Source organism: Mesoplodon densirostris, chromosome 19 (assembly GCF_025265405.1).
Source record: "Mesoplodon densirostris isolate mMesDen1 chromosome 19, mMesDen1 primary haplotype, whole genome shotgun sequence".
Lineage (NCBI taxonomy): Eukaryota > Metazoa > Chordata > Mammalia > Artiodactyla > Ziphiidae > Mesoplodon > Mesoplodon densirostris.
Window position 1 is genome coordinate 61,420,066 of NC_082679.1, and position 16,699 is coordinate 61,436,764.

The 16,699-nt window shown below is 59.9% G+C and overlaps 2 protein-coding genes across 5 annotated transcripts in view; both read left to right on the forward strand.

The window, feature by feature from the left end:
- Window positions 1-311: 311 nt before the first annotated feature.
- OSGIN1 (oxidative stress induced growth inhibitor 1) lies at window positions 312-11,273 on the forward strand. Of its 2 annotated transcripts, XM_060083303.1 has the most exons (7): window positions 312-431; window positions 3,780-3,868; window positions 4,215-4,319; window positions 5,448-5,584; window positions 6,678-6,869; window positions 7,094-7,185; window positions 9,964-11,273. In XM_060083303.1, exons 3-7 carry the CDS (start codon window positions 4,253-4,255, stop codon window positions 10,910-10,912), a joined length of 1,437 nt encoding a protein of 478 aa, XP_059939286.1. In that variant the 5' UTR covers window positions 312-431; window positions 3,780-3,868; window positions 4,215-4,252; the 3' UTR covers window positions 10,913-11,273. The 2 variants fall into 2 exon arrangements, with proteins under 2 accessions (XP_059939286.1, XP_059939287.1); XM_060083304.1 differs by lacking the exon at window positions 3,780-3,868.
- A 1,283-nt stretch (window positions 11,274-12,556) lies between these two features.
- The window catches only part of NECAB2 (N-terminal EF-hand calcium binding protein 2), a 40,959-nt gene continuing 36,816 nt past the window's right edge, over window positions 12,557-16,699 (forward strand). Inside the window, exons 1-2 of one of the 3 annotated variants that reach the window (XM_060084136.1) lie at window positions 12,557-12,772; window positions 15,322-15,346. In XM_060084136.1, coding sequence (XP_059940119.1) covers window positions 12,557-12,772; window positions 15,322-15,346 — 241 coding nt within the window. Of the gene's footprint in view, window positions 12,773-12,861; window positions 12,879-15,321; window positions 15,347-15,780; window positions 15,830-16,699 lie in introns of those variants that run through there. The other 2 variants (XM_060084138.1, XM_060084137.1) reach the window with 2 other exon arrangements.

The window sequence follows — 16,699 nt, forward strand, 5'->3', positions numbered from 1 at the left end:
GGGGCCGCCTTGACTGTACGTTGGGCAGGACTGTCTCCGCCTCCCTAAGGGGAAAGGCCAGGTTGGCTCAGCCTGGCCACCACCGGGCCCCACCCCACCAGGGACACCCCCCTCCCCCGCCCCGGTAGGGGCCCTTTAAGGCCGTCCCCCCCCCGCCCCAGCTGGCAACGTGACCGCTGTCCCTCAAGTGTGCAAATTCATTCATCCAGGGGCCCCTGCTGACTCACGCTTATGAAAGTGATTTTCCTGGCCCCGCCCACCGCCCGCCTCCTCCCAACTCGTGAAATACCCTGGCTTCCCGGCCTCTCATAGCCTCTTGGATCCCCACGGGGTGATGGGTGTCCTGCTCCCTCGGCCGGCACCGTGAGCCCTGGTTCTCCTAGTGCCTGACCAGGCCAGCCTCACGAGTGTCCTCGACCCCTGCCCATCAGGTGAGTGGCCCAGGCGAGGCATGGGGGGGGCGGGGGGAGAAGCTAGTCCTTCCCAGGCAGGGGTGGCCACGGGGCCCTGGAGCCACGCAGGCTCCCCGGACCAGCATGATCGTCCCCACCCCAGGGTCCTCCCTCGCCCCTCCTGGCCATGCCGATCTCCAGGTGCCTGGCAGCCTCAGCTGACAGCTGCCCTGCCCGCTTGGAGTACACCCCAGCCCACGTGATGCTGCTCTGGGCAGGAAAGAGAGGTGTGGCCAGCCCGGGCAGGCTGCCCGGCGCCCCGAGGCCATTGGGTCACACAGGCAGGCTGGGTGCTGCCCTCCGGGACCCCGCCTCTCCTGCTTGCAGGGGACAGAGGTCCCAGGCACCTGCCCTTGTCCCGCCGCAGAGTCCCGGGGACCTGGCTTCTCTCAGGAGGGTTGGGGGGTGCCCAGAATGAGGGGTCCCAGAGGGTCTGGGGAGCCTCGGAGCTCTTGGGGCTCCAGATGGGGGAGGCTCCGGGGGGAGGTGGCGTCACGGGGCGCGCGCTGGGGTTGAAGCGTCACCCTGGCGACTGGCCTCCCCCTGCCACTTTCTTGGTGGCACTGTTGTCATGCTGTTTTCCTCAGAGGGCACTCACCCCGCCTCTGACAGGTAGCAGGGGGCAGGATTTGGGCTTGGGGGCGTGGTCTCCAACATTCCTGGGAAAGATACCTGCTCCCTCCTGACCCCAGTTTTTCCCTCTGGGCAATCGGGATAAGAAAACCCACTGGGCAGTGGGGTGGGGGGTTGTCATTAAAGTGAAATGAGCAAACAGCCACTCAGGTACTCAGTAAATGTAGCCATACAGGTGCCCCAAGTCTTAGAGCGGCTTCAAGCTTTGATAACCCTAGAAGTTCCAATGCTGCAAACTGCAAAGAAAGAAAGAAAAAATAATTGCCCCTTGGAAGGTGCAGTTATTCCCGTTTCTTTTAGGCTTCTTTTCTCTTGTGAACTTGAATGAGTTTTAAATGTTAACTTTTTTCGGTGGACATTTGCCATCTCCAACCAGAGGGACTCCAACAAAACGTTCGCATTAAAAACTGACCGTTCCAACTCCACAAAACTAAAAAGCATAGCAGAAATGGGAAGTTAAACTTTCAAATGAAAGTTGGCAGCATGCGTCCTTCCGAGGTTTTGAGAGCTTTGTCTCAGGACTTGGGGCTGTATCGCTGCACAGGAAGTAACCTCTCAGGTCAGCCTCTGGGTGGTGACCTCATGTGTGTGGCATCCAGAAGCTTCTGGCAGCGAGCACTGGACTTGGAGTCCAAAAGCTCTGGTGGTAAATGGGGCCCCTTTGCCTCCGGGAAGCGTGAAAAGGGGGCAGTCAGTTCTGATTCGTCATCTGTAAACGGGGGCTTCTGCAAGTACCCTCCTTACTGGCCCTGGGAGGATTCAAAGGGACTGGGATCCTCAGTCCTTCACTGAAGCTTCAAGTAAAGGACTTGGCCCGGGGTGGGCACTCTGTGGGCACTGGGAACAGGTTGGCACCCATTGTGCGGGGCTGTGGGGTGTCCAGGTGGTCTGAGCCCTCAGTGAACAAACTAGTTTCATGACCCACTGGCTCTGTGACCACGGGGGCATGGCCTCACCTCCCTGAGCCTCAGTTTTCCAGTCTGTAAAGTGGGCTCCATGAGGATTAAAGGAGCCGATGAGGAAGGAGCGTCTTGCACGGACATCACCTGCGTCCCATTGCTGCTATTCCTGGGGACAGTGAGGATGTGCAGTGCAGGGCCCTGGGGCTGTTTGAAGGAACCAGGGGGAAGAGTTCTGGGAACCACAGCCCTCCTCCCCAGGGCCACCAGGCACACCCAGCGGCCGGTGGTTAGTGAGAAACTGCCCTCCCAGCTGCAAGCATTGGCCACCTGGTCTCCGTCCCCCGACACCAGCACTGGGACAGAGCAGCAGGGTGAGCAGGGATGGATACGCGTGCTACACTCAGCCGGCTAGGAGGGGCCTCTGTCACACACTGTCACACTGTCACTCCAGCTCGGGGGGCACAGAGAAGACTGTAACAGGCCATCCCGGGGTCAAACCCAGCTCGGCCTGTGTGAGCTGGGGCAAACTCCTCGCAAACCATACGGGGCTGTGAGAAGCTCGCTGGGCCTCAGTTTCCCCGTCTGTAACACGAGAGTGATTGCAAGAGTCCTTATAACAACGCAGTTAAATACGGATTAAGTTAGTTCATGTGCATCAAGTGTTTCGAGCATGCCTGGCACCTGGCTGACTCCATGGAAGTACGGAGATGTTGGTCGTTCTGTATCGTTGTTGGCAGTGGCCGTGGTGTCGCCCCAGAATCCTCTTCCCAGGCAGACAGCCTGGGGCCCTGCAGGGAACCGCGGCTGTCCCTCGTCCCTCTGCTTGGGACCTGCCCAGCGGTGGACGCTGGTGTCGCTGTCACTCTGTGCACATCAGAGGTCGTACGCTGGCCTTGGTTGTGTTTCACCAGCTTGTTCCAAGATTTTCAAAAATTGTGAATGAGTTGCCCACTTTTCCAAATCAGAGAATTCACATTAAAAATCCAGATTTCAGCCTTTTCTGGAAGAACCATGAAGGCCAGCGATGCCGGGCCCCCATCCCTGGCTGCTCTGGGTGGTCTGGGCCCTGTGCCCCCCATTCACCCCTTTACTTGCTACCAGCCCCATGTCTCCCTGGGGACAGGCCAAGCAGCGTGCACGGTGCATTCAGGCAAAGCCTCGGCACCATTAGCCCTGGATTTAAAAGTTGGCTGCATGATACTGAGCAACTTGTGCGACTTCTCCGAGCCCCAGTTTACCCATCTGTGAAGTGGGATAATAGCACCGACAGTGCTTTCTGCATAGGGTCAGTGTGAGGAGGACATGAGAAAAAACATGTCAAATACCTGGGACATAGAAAGTGCTAAGTGCCTGCCTGCTCCTCACATGCTCGTGTGCATGTTGCCCTGTGGTGGTCAGGACAGCAGGGCTGCTGGACAGTGGGTGAGGCCAGGGCCCCCGTTAGCTCGGCTAGGGGGATGTGGAGAAGGTGGGTCTGGACTCTCCTCCGGCATCTGCAGCCCTAAGAACAGGGTTTGGGTCTCTCTGAGTGATTTGGGCTTGTGGCCAGCAGGGGGCGCTGGTGCTCCAGAGACAAGCAGGTTTGCATGCATTTCTCCCCAAACCAAGGGGCTCAGGCTTCCGTGATTTCTGCATGTCCACCTGTTCTAGCCCAGCCCCTGGAGGAGACAGTGAGCTCTGGTCTCTTCCCAGTGGCCCGTTTTCTCAAGGCAGGTGCTTCACGTACAGTACCTGTGTCCCCCCATCCCAACAACCCCATGGGGTAGAGACGATTATTATTCCCATTTTACAGATGAGGAAACTGAGACGCAGAGAGGTCGCCAGCTCAGAAGTCCCTCTCCAGGGCCAAGTCCACTGAAGACCCGAGGGCCGGATTGTGGGGTGAGGGCTGTGGCCGTCACAGAAGAGCTGGGCAGGGCTTGCCCCCAGTTGGGCGGAGGGGGCCTCATGGAAGCTGAGTAAGCTTCGAGGACAGTTACTGGCCCTGATGAGATGGGGAGTGTGGGGTGAGGCTCAGAGAGAGGAGGTGACCAGGCTGGGGGAGAGAGCCCTGTATAATTGGACCTGTTTAGAGTACAGCAGGTATGAGAGGGGAGTGTCATCCTGATAAGACGCAGGGAGGACCTTGGACTTGATCCTGAGGGCCACAGGAGGTCACCCTGCAGCTGGGAAGTGACCGCATGACACCCCGGCTCACCGAGGGGCCCCTCCTCCCCTGTGCCCCCAGGTTGCTGCCAGCCCCGAGCCCCCCCGAGAGCCCCAGCCATGAGCAACGGGTGGAAGGACCACCTTGGTGCCAGCGGTTCAGAGCCCCTCCCGGTCGTCATCATCGGTGAGTGCCGCCCAGGGTGGGGGAGGGGCTGCACTGAGCCCCAGGGGTTAGAGATCAGCAGCGGGCAGGCCCTGGAGCGGTCACTCTGTGCCCAGTGCTGTGGTCAGCAATTTATAAAACATCATCTGAGTAACCCTTCCAAGAACCCTGGATGCAAGAGCAGGATGCTCTGCAGAGGTTGCGCAGCAAGGGCGGGGCAGGGGGTTGTGGGGGACTGGTTCTGTGCCTGTGCCCGTCCTGTGCTTTCCCTGTGCCTGCGTGCGTGAGTGATGGGGACACAGCCGAAGCATGTGGTCCTGCCGTCAGGTCTGCACAAATGGGGGACAGAGGGCCCCTCCCTCCGGGCAAACATCAGGTCGAACCACATGAAATGGCCATTTTTGTAAGTTATAAACAGTTGAGCATCGGCGACTTCATAGGGTTTGTCTGAATAGCTGTCTACGTATGAGTAAGACTGAGAACAGCACAACATAAGACAGGGGAAAGACAGATAAGAATAGGAGTGATGTCACGAGGTTAATTGCCCAAGAAATGCCTCTGATAAGCAGTGTGATTCATCCAGACCTGGGGGCAGGCGGCCCCACAGGTGGCTTAGCGCCCACCCTGAGCACCCTTGGCCCCCCGAGGTCACCCCCAGAGCACGTAGCCATCTGTGCTGTAATATTTTACACATCCCTCTGACCGACCTGACCCCACTGTCAGTTCTCAGTAATCTCAGGATCTCAGTCATACCGCTGTGTGACCACAGGCAAGTCAGTTAACCTCTCTGTGCCCCAGCTTCCTCAAGTAGAAAAGGAGGAAAAGTAGCATGTGTCTGGCTGGCTCAGTGTGCTCGGGGCTGTGGAGGGGCCTGGTACAGCAGCAGCGGCTGTCAGTTTCTTATTATTTTGTTGTTATTAAAATCACTTGACACAAAGCTTGACACATAGTAAGCACTCAGTAAATGTCAGCGGTTATTTCCACAACTTTATTGTTGTTAAAATGGTATAGTGCTAATAAATGTTCTATTTTTATTTTTATGCATGAAGAGCAAATCAATGAACGAGACAGATGGAGACCAAAGCCCTCGGTGGTGGTGGTCTCTTGTGCTCAAAAGCGCTGCCCTCTGACCCCGCCCTCTCTCCCCAGGCAATGGTCCCTCGGGCATCTGCCTGTCCTACCTGCTCTCGGGCTACAACCCCTACGTGAAGCCGGATGCCATCCACCCACACCCTGTGCTGCAGAGGAAGCTCACCGAGGCGCCGGGGGTCTCCATCGTGGACCAGGTGGGCTTGAGCTCCAGGTGGGAGGGACACCCCCATTGCGGGGAAACTCTCCCAGGCAAAAATCATAAGGATGCATTTATGAGACATAAGACCAAACGTGTGAGAGCCCACAAAATCAGCCACAGAAACTGGGGAAGAGGAATCACAGCTGTCTTTGAAGACTTACAAATACCACATCAGCTTGTCTCACCTCCCCTAGACCAAAGCTTCTAAACCCAGGGATGACTTTGTTCCCCCTGGGGACACTTGGCCACCTGGAGACAGTTTCATTTATCACGACCAGAGTGGTGACACCACAGGCGTAGAGGGTCGAGGCCAGGGATGCTGTTAAACATCCTACGATGCCCAGGACAGGCCCCACCACAACGGATTATCCAGCCCAAAGGCCAGTTGTGCCACAGCTGAGAACCCCTGCCCTAGACATTGCGGGTCCACCAGCCCCTGCCCAGGAGGGGACACCAATCTCCCCTCCACGCCCGTCGCCTTCCAGGAGGCCACTCAGTGTCCGCCCCCCACTTCAGGCAGCATCCATCCTCCTGGGCCCCTCCCAGCGTCAAGCTGGTGGGTGAGGAAGTAAGTTGGCATTGGGTCTAGATAGGCATTTTCCAGAATGCCTTCTACAGCAGGGGTTCCCCCCGGCGGGGGACCCCGCCCAACCTGGGCCACACAGCAGGAGGTGAGCGACAGGCAGGCGAAGAGAAGCTTCATCTGCCTCTCCCCATCGCTCACATTACCGCCTAAACCATCCCCCTCCACCCCACCCTCGTCTGTGGAAAAATTGTCTTCCACGAAACCAGTCCCTGGTGCCAAAAATATTGGGGACCGCTGTTGTACAGGAGAGCCATCCCTCAGTATAATATGCAGAGAAGAATGTCCCTGCTCCAGTAAATCTGAGAGACACTGGGTTTGGCAAAATTAAACGGGTAAATGACAGCTGCAGGACTTGTCAGAGCCTTTAATTTGCTGATGTGCACCGTCTCCTTTTGAGAGGCAGCATTTCCCAAGCTTATCTGACACCCTGATACTAGGGTGGAAAGGCAGGACCAGGTGGCCTTCCTCCAGCGGGCCCTCTGACTTGTGTCCCCCCGCCCAGGACCTGGATTACCTGTCCGAAGGCCTTGAAGGCAGGTGCCAAAGCCCTGTGGCCCTGCTGTTTGATGCCCTCCTGCGCCCAGACACAGACTTTGGGGGCAACGTGGAGTCTGTCCTCACCTGGAAGCACCAGAAGGAGCGAGCCATCCCCCACCTGGTCCTTGGCCGGAACCTGCCAGGGGGGGCCTGGCATGTGAGTGGGGCCCAGAAGGGGTGAGGGGACTTGAGCCAAATCTACATGAAGTCTGGGGGAGGGGGAGGGTCCCTCCTCCTCCCTAACTCGGGTTAGGACGCTTCCATTTCCCACCTTTCCCTATTCACCTCCCCCTCCCCCTCCCCCCACCCCTTGCCTGCCCTCCGGCCCTCAGTGGATTGGGGGCCAGCAGAAGCCTGGACTTTGGTCTCCTTTCCTCCCAGTCCATTGAAGGCTCCATGGTGACCCTGAGCCAAGGCGATTGGATGGGGCTCCCTGACCTGCAGGTCAAGGACTGGATGTGCAGGAAGCGAAGGTGAGGCTGCCCTGGAAAGCCCAAGATGGGCAGGGAAGACCTGGGCCTGACCCGACATTGAACCGGGAGCCAAAGGGCTTCAGGGCTCATCTAGCCCACCCTTCCTCTTACTCCAGGGGGGGACGCTGAGGCTCGGCTGGGGAAAGGACTTGCCCAGGACCACACGGGGAGTGAGCGGCAGAGCTGGGGTCACCTAGGACTCCCTGTCCAGTGCGCCTGCCCCACGACCTCGACCTGGCCTCCTTGTAGCATCACAGGCTCTAAGGAGAGGGTGACAGCTGGCACCTGCCCCCCACGCCCTGCCCCGGAGCCTCCGGTCCAGGCTCCCAGTCCTCTGGCCTCCCACGATTCTGAGCCTGGCCTGGAACAGTCTCTTTTTGTCTAGGTCAGCTAATAGGATGCACTTTTTAAAAAAATGTTTCTGCATTAGAAACATAACCATACTATAGAAAACTGAAAACTGAGAAAAGGAAAACAACTGACGCCTACCTAGCCCTGCCGCATCTCGGGGGGTTCTCTTCCCATCCGGTTTGCTGTTCCATAAAGACCACACTGCACACTTCCCTCCACCCCAGAGAGACAGCAGAATCGCTGAATAGATAAATTCTAGCCCCCTGCTCGCCCTCGTACGTTTCCTCCGCCCTGGGGGCTGTGACAGGGGGCCTGTTGTCCCCACCGAGGAAGCAGTCGGCCTCCCTGGCAGCTCCGTTTCCGCCCCTCCGGGGCTCACTGTCTGTCCCTTGGACACAAAGACTTTTTGTCCCTGAAAATTTGATAGGAAGACATCCAGGCTGGTGTAGTGATGTGTTAACAGACAGATGGGAACGTAAATTTAACTGTGGACATGCCCTTTTCTATCGGACTCTTAAAATGTAACATTATGTCACGAGGATTTCACATGGCCATTACACAGTGTTTGCAACCATCCTTTCACATGGCCACTTACACTCCCAAGAGATGGTGAGCATCTTCACTGAGTAATTCCTCCATACCCAGCCTTGTGCTTAGATGTTGGAGCCAAAAGCCACGACAGATGCCCTCCTGTCCTCATGGCGCTGCCACGGTTCCTAAACCACTTCCCAGTCATGGACCTTTCATTCTTTCCAATGTGCCATTATTATAAAGAACCCCAGATGCAACGTCTTCTTAAGACAGTCCTTTAAAACAAGTTTTACTAAAACAGAGGAGGAGAAATGACCAACCCACAGGCATGGATTCCAGACTTCCAGTTCCAGGAGCAGACTAATGAGTTGGGTTGGCTGGAGCGGCCTTAGGGGATGTGCTCTGAGCTCACCCTGCAATTACGGGTTGTATTGAAGGCGTGTCACAGAGGATTCCCTTCAAGTGAGTTAATCCGTAACAAAGTGTCCACAAGTCAGGGAAAGTAACTCACCTAAGGTCGCCCAGGTAGCTACAGGGAGGAACTGAGATGATGTCAAAGTCTGTGCGTCGGGCTTCCCTGGTGGCGCAGTGGTTGAGAGTCCGCCTGCCGATGCGGGGGACGCGGGTTCGTGCCCCAGTCCAGGAAGATCCCACATGCCGCGGAGCGGCTGGGCCCGTAAGCCATGGCTGCTGAGCCTGCGCGTCTGGAGCCTGTGCTCCGCAACGGGAGAGGCCACAGCAGTGAGAGGCCCGCGTACTGCAAAAAAAAAAAAAAAGTCTGTGCGTCACCCGCTGGCAACGCTGGCCCTAGTCATGGCCCTGGAAAGGGTTGCAATAATAGCTATGGAAATCACAACAACAACAATAATAGTAATATAATAATAATAATAGTCTCTGCTGCTACTGTGTGGACTAAGGACTACGCTAAGTGCTTTACATGGGTTATGCTTTAACCAACTTATTTACTGAAATACAGGGACATACAGAGAACCACACAGTTCAAATGCCTACAGGTGGGTGAAATTTCTCAAAGTGGATACACCTGCGCTTCAGCCACTCAGACTCAAAAAACAGATCCCCTATCCCCAGAAGCCCCCTCAGACCCCTCCCAGTCACCACCCACTTCCTAAGAGGTAGCCACTAGCTTGACCTCTAACTCTGTAGATTAGTTTTGTCTGTTTCTGAACTTTATAAAAACGGAATCCTGGGCTTCCCTGGTGGCGCAGTGGTTGAGGGTCCGCCTGCCGATGCAGGGGACGCGGGTTTGTGCCCCGGTCTGGGAGGATCCCACATGCCGCGGAGCGGCTGGGCCCGTGAGCTATGGCCGCTGAGCCTGCACGTCTGGAGCCTGTGCTCCGCAACGGGAGAGGCCACAACAGTGAGAGGCCCACGTACAAAAAAACAAACAGACAAACAAAAAACCGGAATCCTACCACATTTATGTACAATATTATTTAGTCATTTGAGGAAATCGTAGTGGCCGACCACACGTCACTTACTACCTGTCACGTTCTGTTCTAAATTCTTCATTCGTGTTATCTAACCCTCTCAACAATGGCAGGGAACGGGTGCTGTCACCACGGTTATCCTCACTTTGCAAAGGAGGAGCCCAGGCAGAGGGTTCCAGGCCCAGAGCTCACTGGTGGCAGAGCCAGGATTTGAACCCAGGCCATCAGGCACCGGAGGCCACACTCTGAACCCCACCCTAATGAGGCACCCTTATCAGCTCCATTTTACAGAAGAGGAGACTGAGGCTCCGAGGGGTTAAACCACTTAACCAAGTCCTACACGTCTGGGCGGTGCAGCCACCGTCCAGCTCCAGGGCCTGACTCCAGCCTGTCCACCTCCCCCGCAGTCCGCTCTGTGACACTCACCCTCCCTCGTCCTTCCCCGCAGAGGTCTTCGTAACAGCCGGGCCACGGCCGGGGACATCGCCCACTACTACAGGGACTATGTGATCAAGAAGGGCCTGAGCCACAATTTCGTGTCTGGCGCCGTGGTCACAGCCGTGGAATGGGGAACGCCCGAGCCCAGCGGCCCCGGGGCCCGGGACCCCAGCCCCCTCTTCCAGGTGAACGGCTTGGTGACCGCCGAGGACCAGAGCCAGCAGCCCTTCTCCCTATGCGCCCGCAACGTGGTCTTGGCCACTGGCACGTCTGACAGCCCGGCCCGGCTGGGCATCCCCGGGGAGGCCCTGCCCTTCGTCCATCATGATCTGTCGGCCCTGGAGGCAGCCACACGGGCAGGCACCACGTCCCCGTCCTCGGACCCCGTGCTCATCATCGGGGCGGGACTGTCGGCTGCCGACGCGGTCCTCTACGCCCGCCACTACAACGTCCCTGTGATCCACGCCTTCCGCCGATCCGTGGACGACCCCGGCCTGGTGTTCAACCAGCTGCCCAAGATGCTGTACCCTGAGTACCACAAGGTGCACCAGATGATGCGGGAGAAGTCCATCCTGTCGCCCGGCCCCTACGAGGGCTACCGGAGCCTCCCTGAGCACCAGCTGCTGCTCCTCAAGGGGGACCGCCAGGCTGTGTTCCGGGACCCCCAGGGCCTCCAGAAGGTCTTTGGCGTCGCCCTGGTGCTGGTCCTCATCGGCTCCCACCCTGATCTGTCCTTCCTCCCGGGGGCAGGAGCTGACCTCGCCATGGACCCCAACCAGCCACTGAGCGCCAAGAGGAACCCCATTGACGTGGACCCCTTCACTTACCAGAGCATCCACCAGGAGGGCCTGTATGCCGTGGGGCCACTGGCCGGGGACAACTTTGTGAGGTTTGTGCAGGGCGGGGCCCTGGCTGTGGCCAGCTCCCTGCTGAGGAAGGAGGCCAGGAAGCCGCCCTAGCACCTGGCCTGGCATCCTTGCACCCAGGCCCTAAAGAGGAGGGGAGAGCACCACGGCCCTGCTGGACGCAGAGCCCATCCCAAGATGCCCCAGTGATGGAAGGGGGCCTCTCCTGGCAGGAGACGGGAGCGGCCACGAGCCCATGCAACAGCCCTCTCAGATGAAGGGTGAGAAACCCAGGCTGCCAGGACTCAGACCAGGGTGGAAACAGTGACCACAGGACAGGGTAGGCCCAGACCTGTATTTGGGGGTGAAAGCTGCCGCTGTGAGCTGGGATCAGCGGGGCCAGCTGAGCGCCGAGCCAGGAGGACCCCAGGCCCTGCCCTTTCCAGAATCGGGTCCCAAATAAAACCAGCGCCTGCCTGCACTCCTGTGTCTGAGGACTCTGTGCTTGGGAAGGGGGCCAGGTGCCCAGGCCCTGCTCTGGGAGCTGGGGAGTGGGGGCGGGGGGAGAAGCACAGGGCCTGGTGGGAGAAGGTCCTTGGGCGGGGGGGTTGGGAGTCAATGGATGGTGCCCCAAGAGGAAGGGCCGCTGAGTGGGGGCAGAGGAGACGGCAGCTGTGTTCGAGGAGCGGGTGCTGGGGAGGCGTTCCTGCTCTGCCAACCCCTCATCCTAGTCCCACCCTCTCCCACTCTCCCTCCAGCCACACTGTCTCCTTTCAGTCGCTCCTTCATGTTCCCCACACTTGCACCTGCCACAGGGCCTTTGCACAGGATAGTCTCTAGCAGAGGGCACTTTCCCTTCCACTCTCAGAGCATACGGGTCATTCCCTGTAGGAAGCCTCTTGTGACAAATACCCCTCCGTGGCCTTAAGGCAAATTCCCCTGTCGTGGCCCAAAGTGCCACCTCTTCATAACAGTTCAGTTTTAATTATTCATTTATCCGTGGAATCATTCCAGTATCTGGCTCCGCCCACTTGGATATAAGCTCAAGGAGGCCAAGGAACTCGGCTGTTTTCCCTGTCCTTGGAACCCAGTGCCAGCACCAGGCCTAGCTCCTAGCAGGTGCTCGTTTAATTCTTTGGGTCGGTGGGTGGATGGATGCGGGGAGTGAGGGGAAGAGGGTGTTCCGGAGTGAAGACCGGTTCTGGGCGTTGTTTAACGGGCGGGTGAGGGCTCACCGGGCGTGCACCGAGAGGAAGGGAAGAGTGGGTACCAGCGGAGTGGTGGGGGAGACCCCCCGTGCGTGGGCGGATACCCGGAGCCGGAGCCGGAGCCGGAGCCGGCAGAGGGCGCTCCGGGCTCGCCGGACACCGCGCTCCGGCCCCTGCGGCGGTGCCAAGGCGGGGCGGGGGGGGGCACCTTCGGGGGGGGGCAGCCCCCAGGGACACACCCCGGCAGCCAGACCCCCAGGACCCTGCGCCTGTTGGGTAGCGCCCAGCCACCGCGCCCGGCCGCGGGGGGTGGGGGCTGTGGCCACGGGGCACGTGGCTCGGGGTCCGGGCGGAGCGGCCCCCTCCCCCACTCCCGTCCCCCGGCGCCGGCCGTCCCCGCGCGGCCGCGGCCGCGGGGGCAGAGGGAGGGAGGGAGGGAGGGAGGGCGGGGCGCGCGGGCGGCGCCGGGGAGGGGGTCGCGCGGGGGCGGTCCGCGGGCCGGGCGGGGGTCGGCGGGCTTCCGGGCGGTGGCGGCGGCGGGCGCGGCGCGATGTGCGAGCGGGCGGCGCGCCTGTGCAGGGCCGGCGCGCACAGGCTGCTCCGGGAGCCGCCGCCGCAGGGCCGGGCGCTGGGCGGGCTGCTGCGCTGGGTGGGCGCCAGGATGGGCGAGCCCCGGGCGCCGCTGGCCCCCGCCGTCCCCGCCGCGGACCCCAGCCCCAGCCCGGGCCCCGCCTCGCCGCGCGGGGGCACCGCGGTCATCCTGGACGTGAGTACGCGCCGGCCGGGACCCCGAGCCCCCTCCTCCCACGGGGCGACCCCGAGGCCACCCTCCTCCGTCCCCGCCGGGACCCGCGAGGACCCCTTCTCCCTGGGTAGGGACCCCCCCGGCCCCTCCCCCTCGGCGGCCCGGAGCAGGACCCGCACCGGCCCCTCCGCGTCCCAGAGCGCGGCCCCCTGCCCCTCTACTTCCCGGCGGGTCTCCATGCGAATCCTGTCTCGTCCCTGGACCGGGACGACCCCTTCCTCCCGTCCCCTCCCTCCGCTTCTGGGCATCTACACGTTCTCAGAGCCGGGAGCCGGGAGCCCCTCGACCCGGCCACGGTCCCCCTACTTTTGTTCTGGCCAAACCCTCATCTTTTTCCCAGCCCGGCACTTCATCCTTTCCCCCGATCCCTTCCCGGGACGGCAGCTCCCTCCTCCTCTCCATCCCGATTCCTGCCCCAGTCGTTACTTTTCTAAGACCACCTTCCCCCAAAACACACACACAGACACACACACACTCACAGACGCATGCACACACAGGCACACACGCACAACCCCTAGGTCCCGAGCCACCTTTCTTGTCCTGGCTGTAGATCCTAAGCCCTTGTATTGTCTACCCTAAATACCGTTCCCCCAGGCACCACCTCTTTAAAAGTGAGGCCCCCTCCGCACCTCTGTCTTCCCCTCTCCTGTCAGCACAGGCGGAGCCATCCCTACTCCTCCCTGAGCCTGGACCCCTCTGGGGACCCCTATCCACTCTGAGCCCCGTCATTCCCTTCCCCACCCTCTCTCCCTCTCCTCACCCCCATCCATCCCCTCCGGGGCCCAAACTGCCCCACCTCGCCTTCCCACCCACTCCCCACCCCTCCCACCCACTCCCCACCGTAAGAGGGAGATTCTACAGGATGGACGTCCCCTGTAGAGTGCTGGGGGAGGTGGAGAGAGCTTTGCCCCCCAAGGGGCAGCATGGCAGTGGAGTGTGCATGTCTCGGTGAGGGTGTCCTGTGTGGTGGGTGACCGCGGGCTGGGGTGCCTCATTTGTGCGTCGTGGGTTTCTGGGAGGGAGGGAGGGAGGGAGGGAGTGTGTGTGTGTGTGTGTGTGTGTGTGTGTGTGTGTGTGTGTGTGTGTGTGTATCACACATCGTTGTGAGTGGGGGGAGCGTGGATTTCCGCTCTCCCCTTCCTCCTGGAGCCCATAGCTGGCTCTGGGCGGAAAGGGCTGGGCAGGGAACGGGGATCTGTGCTGTGAGTGCCTATGGCTCAGTGCCCCCCCGAAACAGGCTCACACACAGCTCGACCCCCACTTGCACAGCTGAACCCTCTCAAAGCCCCAGCAGCGTTCACAGCTGAAAGCCCTGGGCTGCCCTTGCAGGGAAGACCTGTCCAGACCTCTCCTGGTTCTCACAGGACGGAGGTGGGCTCTGGAGTCCTCGCATGCTGGCCATGAGCTGGCTCTGAGCCTCCATTTCCTCATCTGTGAAATGGGGTGATGAGCAGGCATGGGGGCCACATCACGTGCTCGTGTCAGCCACTTGTTTAACGCTCAGGCCGGCACAGGCACCTGAAGGTGGGACCCCCGCCTCCGGGAACCTTGCGGAGCAGGCGTGTGGGGTGCTCAGCCTGGGGTTCTGATAACTGCTCCCTTCTCTGCCTCAGCCACAATGGCTACTGCCCCGTGCCGAGGACTCAGCGTTCAGCTAAAGGAAGGGGAGATGTTTGAGAAGCCTTTCTGAGCTGCTGCTTTGGTTTGTCACAGCCCCAGGTGCTTGCTGATGGATGCCTGCCCCGTTGCTTGGAGAGAGGGGGCTAGGGGGCTCTGTCCTTGAAGGTGTGACGGTCACCCCCGGGGGCCCTGCCTCTCCTCCTCCCATCGGCAAGGCTTACTAGGTCCCAAAAACACCAGGAGGAGGAGTCATCTGGTTTCAGCTGAGGCTGGAGGGGGTGGGGCTCCCCTCCCCCTCCCCCTCCCCCTCCCCCCCTTCCCCCAGGCAGCCGGAACCTTGCATCTGCACTAGATCTCTGAGCTCCCGGCAACCCACTCCCCCACCTCCCAAATAATCCAGTTCTGCCCTGGCTGATCCAGTCATCAGGCCTCGAGGTTCCCTTAGCAGACACCTCTGTTCAGACTTAACCCAACCTCCCTGGAGGAAACCAGGCTCCCAAGGGGTCCTGGAGGGGGGAGGTATAAGGCGAGTGGCTGCATCCATGGGACAGGAATTCTGAGTGTGTGACTTGAGCGTCCGGCAGGGCGTGCAGGCCATAGACCCACAGCTCTGGCGGCTCACACGCAATCACTTGATGGGTGTGAGCGTGTGTCAGCGTGGCTGTGGGCAGGCAGCCGGCACAGAAGGGAGAGTGGGCAGCTGCTTTCGCGCAGGCAGCGGGAGGACCTCTAGCCTGAAACACCCTCCCGCCCCTGGATCCCAGCCAGGGTGTCCTCCCCGGGGAGGGAGAAGGGGGGCCCAGCTTCCCCAGGATCACCTGGGGTTGGGGGCGGTGGTCAGAAGCCTGCCCCTTCCCGGCCAGCGCTGATTCGACCTCTCTTCTCTGCAGATTTTCCGCCGTGCGGACAAAAATGGTGAGTTTCCCTCGCAGGCTGTCCCCTGAATGAGGACCTGACTTTCTGGCTGGGAGTGCAGGACTCTGAATCCTGGCTCTTCTCTGTTCCTCAGTTTCCCCATCTTACAGTGGCACTCCCAGTAGTTCCTACTTAGTAGGGGAGCCGTGCGGATTCAGAGAGCAGGTGCTGGTGATGCTGTGGTGCCTTGCCCGTGGTAAATGCTTGATGTACTTTAATCTCATGCAGCTGGGCTGGACCAGAGCAACCCAGGCGGGGGCCCAGGAGGCTCCCAGCCTCACTGCGGGCCCTTCCCAGGCCCTGGCACACCTCCTCCTCAAAGCCACCTGACACAGTCGGTGCTGTTGCCTCCACTGTGTCAACCCTGTAGTGGCCCAGAGGGGTTCTGTGACTTGCCCGGGGTCACCCAGCTGCATGAAGACAGTCGAAGCTCTGCTGCGGACCCCAGCAGATTTCCCCACTTCACGCGGCTTCCTGAACAAAGTGAGCACATTGTCATGGCCAGTGAATTCAGGACACTCCACTTGTCCTGACTTGCTGGAGATGTTCCACCCTGGACCTTTCTGGAAGGCAGGGGCCAGAAGATAACAAGGTTTACCAAGGCCCACCTGAGCCTCACAGTGGCCACAGACAGCGTTTGTATAAATACCATAGTCATCATTCTTGGGCCGGAAGCAACTCTCTATGGACTTTAACCAAGGCACAGCCCCTCTCCAGGCCTCGGTTTTGCCATCTGTAAAGTAGGGTGATAACACGTAACCTGTCTGCTTCCCTGGGCTGTTGGGGAAATGCAGGGAGGAGATGGGTGGTGAACTTTTTAAAAGAGAAGCAGGCAGTGCTCAGTGTTGATTTATTCCCCCATTGAGAAAATACTAATTAAGTATCAAGGCCCGTGCTGGGGAAGGAGTGGGGAACAGATAGCCCATCGCTTGGCCACCCCGCCAGGGCCTTCAGGTCCCAGGCCCTCTCGTGCGTGGGCTGGACGTCAAGACGGCAGCATTGCCCTGGGCCCCAGCGCCCCTCCCTCCTGACCCTGGGAGTTAGCGTTGAGCTGTCCGCACTGTGTTGTGGGGTAGAGCATGAGACCTTGGGGAACAGCCCTGGGCTGGAAGCTAGTACCCAGGGGCCTCCCTCTCTCACCCACCATCTCTGGGTGTGACGGTGGCCCCTCCCAGGCCTCTTGGGATACAGGACCGTCAGATGGAGCAATTCCCTATGGAGCAAGGAGGAAGGAGAGGGACGCGGTGGGGGGACTTGAGTGGCACTCGAGAAATCGTCGTGGCATCGTGGCCTGAACAGCGTCAGAGACTAGAGAAGGGGGTTTGGGGGGCCTCTCTACCTTTTCTTGTGCAG